Raw genomic sequence first — 6000 nt, 5'->3', positions numbered from 1 at the left:
TGGTTTCCGGTCTTCCAGATTTAGCCTCTCAGCTTGTAACTGCTCTATCAGTAAAGCTTGTGCTTGCTTCATACCTGGGAAAGCGCATGGGGCTTTTTCACAAAAAATATTCAATAGGTTAATTCCTTCCAATGGCCTTTTCACATATGCCAACTAAGGAATGGAGAAACCTTTGTCACAAACCAAACAATCTGCAGCTATGCTCCTTGTGGTTGAGGCCTTGTCTGTGCTCATAATATATACCCACCGGAGCGGTCGGCGAGTACGGATGCAATCGTTTAAATAAGTCAGACCTAGCTCCTTGTGGCAAATAAAATGTGGGATCGATACAGGAGCTGTAAGGACTCTTCCGCCGAAGCAATTGCTTTCCTTTGAAGTAACATGGGTTCACTAATTCCCTAAATTTCCTCTAATAAGTTGCAAAAGGGTACACACTGTGATGAATTTATTAGTAACGAAGGTGTCAGCGCCCTTCCGTCCGGCGGAGATGGTCAGCTTAGGAGTGAGCCTAATTCTCCTGACAGTTTTGTGAAGGGCAATTCTTGACAGTGAGAGGATGTAGCCTGACAGCTAGGGCTGTCGGCCTGGGAACTGGGTTTGAGTCTCGGCAACGACGCTCAACATCCTGTGATTCTGGGAACTTTGATTCTAAAATATATTCTAAGATTCTTGCTTATAGATTAGCTCCCATGATCATTGATAGGGTCGATCCTATAAACCAGGGTTTCATTCCCAGTATGGACACCACTGCTCAAACAAATTTGGCAACTGTGGTATTTGATGTTTTAACAGGGAAAAGCTCTAGTGCAAGGATGATTCTCTCAAAACCTAAAAGCATTCAACAGGGTCTCATGATCTTATATTTAGTCTACTTTGGAAGGCTTTTGGTTGGACCTTCAGTTTTAAAGACGGATCCAGATTCCTTATGAAGACTCTCTGCCAAGATTGTATGCATGGGTAGTATGTTAGATACGCTTGAGGCAACCTCGGAAACTAAGCAAGGCAGCCTGCTACCTTGCTGGTTGTTGTTTCTTTATTTCTGACATTTCCTGAGGTATTTGAAGCAGGTCGTCAATATCCAACACACAAAAGGTGATAGGAGGAATGATTGCAAGTTTAATACCCTCTGAAAATAGCTCTGGGTAGGATCCCAGCCCATCGTTCTTTTGATCACCATGCCACCTCAGTTTGGAACCAGTCCAGGCCTGAACCGGAAAGCAAGCAACTTATGACTGGTTTCACACTGATAAGGGCTTATCTGCAAGGTATAGCTTGGTTCCAGAGGCACAGTATGCACATGTCCATTGTCTGGGCATACCCTTGCCACTTAGGGAGGTACATCAAACACAAAAAAGACAATATCTGATTCTTAATTGTGCAGAAGGCAGTCACTGCTCACATGGACAATATTGCCGTTTTTAATTTTGCCCCACCTGCAGCAGTCTCATTTACTGATGCTTGGTGCTTTGGTCAATATTCAGGTTACATTATGAGTCGGGAAAACACAAATCTATCTTGATCATAAGAACGGGTGTTCGGATTTTCAATATGCTTCTTCTGCCACATACATGAGAAGTGCGTGTCACGGTTTGAGTAAAAGAAATTATCAAGTTGAATTGCAAGGTATTTCTTTCAATGTCTATTTCTTGCCTACTAAAAAATGAGATAGAATCCCTTTGTGGATAATGGGCCCTGATATATTAATAAAATGGTCATAGGACACCAGATTTTGTACATTTCCTGGCCGCTTCCATAGAATTTCAAGATGCTTCCTATGAAGAGGTTGAATCATGCTGGAGCAGTGTTATCTATCAATAAACAAAGCACAATGGGTTGTCCGATACTTTCATTTAGCTTTAGTAAAGGATGGGCTGTATGCCGTCTCATTATTGCGTAGCCTTTGAATCCAGGATATCACAGTTATTGGAATTAACTGGTAGACCATGGGCCCTATGTGAATTGACTTGTGATCTGTCATGATGGTTTCTTTGATCCCTTGTATTTAAAAATAAAAAAAGATTTGAGACTTTGAATGATTACCCACATTTTTGCCAGGAGTTAGCCCTTAGATTACCCATTCCTTGAATTACATAATATGCTTCTCTTTGGCAAAATCACTCCTTTACATACTTCTTCATGATTTATTTGTCTCTCACTAATCTAATTCGACTTTACGAGTGTCACAACCTTTCAGGGGTAAAATGCGGCAGTAATTTGACAAAAATATGCATTGCCAGGCACAATATCACCGACAAGTTTTTTCAAATTCTTGCAAATGAGAGACTTTGTTAAGCAATTACTCCTTGCTGATATCATTCTGACTTCCATTCTTTTTATCGATTTGCTTTCTTGCCCTCCACTAAACGGTATGAATGGTAGCTTTTACCCTTTGCTAAATGAAGGCTGCTTGGGTAATTTGCAGCATCTGGCAGGTACATGGCTGGTAGACTGAATGTGCAGGTGGCCATGGAGGAGATTTGCAAGAGTATCTCTCTGGGCCATCAGATTTTACACATTTCTAGAATCAAGAATCCCCAATTCAAAATGATTCAAGATCTTTAGTATACACTCAAACAGTGATATGCTTGGGGTTGTTGTTACAATTTACAATGCTTTTATGTGCCCATTTGGAGGCCAACACAGCCCATCTATTTGTTAAATGTGTTAAGATTTGAGACTACTAATATTGAGTCTTTGGGGAAGTAAGCAAATGTCCTGCTATTATTTGGCTTTCTTATTACAAGCTTATTTTGCTCAGAATTTCATCTAATAGTCCCCCAAAATGCGCTGGTGTTGTGTACATCATGATCATAATGGCTTGACTATGCACTGCAAAACCGTGGTTGGATAAGATAATGATCCCTGTGGAAATGCTGATTATGCAAAAAAAACATTAGCGTCACCGCTTGCTAGGAATTTTGAACCATAATATTTTTGGGATCCAGACATTTTACCCTTTTATCAAGAAGATGCATGAATTTATTCATACTTATTTACATTTATTTATTATGAAAGGAATATGTTTTTTAGTAATTAATGTATACTTTCCTTAGTATCATATTTATAAGTACACCAATAGGTTTGGAATATACAGGTGTGCTACTAAACATCAGATGTTAATCTTGAAATGACTGTATCATCTATTCACAAAAAAATAATAACAAAAAAGGAACAGTCCTCTCTGAATGGGAGCACAAACAACGCCAGACCATTGTATGCCTACTGGGGCCTCACATGTAAGGTGCAGCTTGAGTCCTATGGCACAGTGAGCACAGGGCCTGCCTCTGGAAACATCCGTCACACTTATGGTGTAGCACTGAGGGAAACAAAAAAGTGATGGGTGGGCTGAGGTTTCTTGTGTTCCCGCTCAGAGGGGACCGAGTCTGGCAGGTTGTGCTGGAGAGTTCTTACTGGAACAGGACCAATTTTAATAATTCTAGTTCCTGTTTGATGTAGAGTGGTGGGTGAAAACAAATGTGTAATCGTGGCCCAGAGTAATTACCTGTGCCTGAGATTAATTCAATCAATATACCCATCATTTTTATGCTTTCCTCAGTGAAGAACAGAGTCCCTTATTAAAGCGGCATAGGCTTGCAGCCACAAAGAGAAGTTGAGAACTTCGTAATAGAGAGAGGCATAACCCCAGTGATACATTATACTTAGCTTGGAAAAGGTGAATAGAAAACAATTGTATCATTAGTTGATGCTGTGGTGGACAGTGAGTCAGTTTTAGAGGGTGATGAATTTACCAAGAGCTAGACTTCTAAATCACAGTGACCTACAATTTACGAACTGAGTAAGCTATGTCATCTTGTTCATAAGCCTCTGAATCTTGCCCACATTGTACATCTCATGAGTGATGCAGATGAGTCTTTTCAATATTTACATATTAGTTTCCAGGGAGAGAGAGATTATGTTGCGCATATTGCCTACAACTATGGGCAGCTGCAGCATTTAACTGCACTCCCTATAAAGAGGGCTGGGATATTAAAAGGCAAATTTTCTTAGTTAATGACAACAACGTTATTAGCACCCATCTACAAAAAAAGGGGGGGTGCTGTTGAAGTAGGGGATGGGTTCTACATCAAAGACAGAGGAAGGTAGAGAAAAAAAGACTTTAAAGTTTATTTGTTTTTTCTACTTTCCTTTGGCTGATTTGGCTTCCCTCAGAAAATTGTGAAAAGATGCTTGAGAAGAGGCTGAGGGAGCACTGTGGGAGAATGAAGCACTGTCTTTCATCCACACATTCAGGTGAGATGCTGCCCATGCTCCAGCAGCTCTCCTCCAGCAGCTCTCCCTATTTGCCCACTGCAGAGAGACATTTGGCGCTGCCGACCATAAAATGCTTTTTTATGGGCCTTTCACATTAAAAATAGCCCGCCAAATGACCATGTTGATTGCCTTACCAGCTTACGGGTGCTAATTTAGCATGATGTCATTGCTTAGGCCTACACGGATTGTCAAAGGTACTTCTCTTCAGTAAGCAGTTGAATGTTGGAGCAGAAGATGGGACCTGAGTCACTTCAGTGTCTTCAATGGAGCTCTCAAAATTCTAAATTTGTAAAGGAAGTAAGGGCCATATTCATGAACACATTTTCCCATAGACACAGAATGGGCAAAACCCTTTCATGAATCAGGCCCTAAGTTCTGGAAGTGATGCAAATAAAGGAACGGCCGTTCCGTTCTTTCCTGCGCGTTTTAGGGTGCAGGGACCATTTGTTGAGGGGGAAATGATCAACGCTTCCAAAGCTAAAGCAATGTGAATTTTCATAATTTTGTAACCTAAAATTGTAAGTTGATTTTAAAATTTGGCTCACCTTACAATTATGTGTTTGCCTTCTACAGGGGAAGCTCAGTAGAACAATAGAATTTGAAGTCACACTTGCTGGGTTGATAATTTGAGCCTACAGAAAACGTATTTTTTTCAGCAATAACTTTTTTCAATCAATATGTAGACCAGTTCTTAGCAGGTGATAGCATGTCAGTGTTTCGCTGTTGCAATGTTAACTTGGATGTCTTGTTTGAAAGCTAATCTTTGCACGCCTGTGTATAGCGTAATAGATCCGCATTCAATGTTTTGCCCATGTTTATTATTCCTCATAAATTCCCTATTACACTAATAAAGGATATTGAATTCTTAAAATATTGTTGTGTCAATGACTGTGATTAAAAAATATTCAGTTAATGTGCATTAATATGTTAGTACTGCTAAAGTGAATTTTCAGACAAGGAACTAGGCAAAGCAGGGTTAAATACATTACTCAATACTAAGTACACAGGTTCCCTAAAGCCATGTGGTATCACAAAGACTATATTCCCTCTTTGAAATCAATTTTTTTTTAAAGCAAGTGATTTTCAAATACCACAAATAAAAAGTAAATCAAAAGCCACAGAGCGAATGCAAAGGCACTGCTGCGTCGTTGAACTGGCCACCTCAGCACACCGGTCTCACAGACAAGGGCACGCCTCGCTTTGGTTCATACGGAGTTGTCCTGGTAACCATTTTGATGCAGTCAATAATAGGGCAGACACTGAGGCACAGAGTGCAGCCTGTGCAATTGTCAGTAATGGTAGGCAGGTGGGTCTCCGGATCAAACTCTATAGCCTGCAAACAGAAATAAATGGCTTTGATGTCACTCTTGGAAAGGTCGAGAATTTCTTCATTTTATATTTCACATCATTTGTGTCAGAGCACTTAGCATTCCTTGGGCCATACTATTCAGCAGCTATAGCAACCACAGTTCAGCATCGGTGAAACAGCTCTGAATGCATACCCGAGGAAAGACATTTTTCTAACAGTGATTCATTAATTATAGTCACCTACACAGCATCATGGCTACAAATGGCCATTTTCATGGATATGGTATTTTTATATGTCTGCCATACACCTTTCATTTCTAGTGACTGGCTCTCGGATGCACATATTAATCTACCCCAATAGTAGTGTAGAATGAAAATGGCATGCCTGTAGTTGTGATTCATTTATCTTTGGCAGATACG

General features: G+C 40.3%; 1 protein-coding gene across 1 annotated transcript in view; it reads right to left on the bottom strand.

Annotated features, from left to right (window-relative positions):
* Window positions 1–2978: 2978 nt before the first annotated feature.
* Window positions 2979–6000, bottom strand: part of DPYD (dihydropyrimidine dehydrogenase) — a 3292815-nt gene continuing 3289793 nt past the window's right edge. Inside the window, exon 23 of the mRNA XM_086954704.1 lies at window positions 2979–5605. Within this exon, the coding sequence (XP_086810830.1) occupies window positions 5435–5605 (171 nt within the window). The 3' untranslated portion in view covers window positions 2979–5434. The remainder of the gene's footprint in view (window positions 5606–6000) is intronic.

This window comes from Lissotriton vulgaris, chromosome 1_1, assembly GCF_964263255.1.
Source record: "Lissotriton vulgaris chromosome 1_1, aLisVul1.2, whole genome shotgun sequence".
NCBI lineage: Eukaryota > Metazoa > Chordata > Amphibia > Caudata > Salamandridae > Lissotriton > Lissotriton vulgaris.
This window is presented reverse-complemented; position numbering and strand designations above follow the sequence as displayed.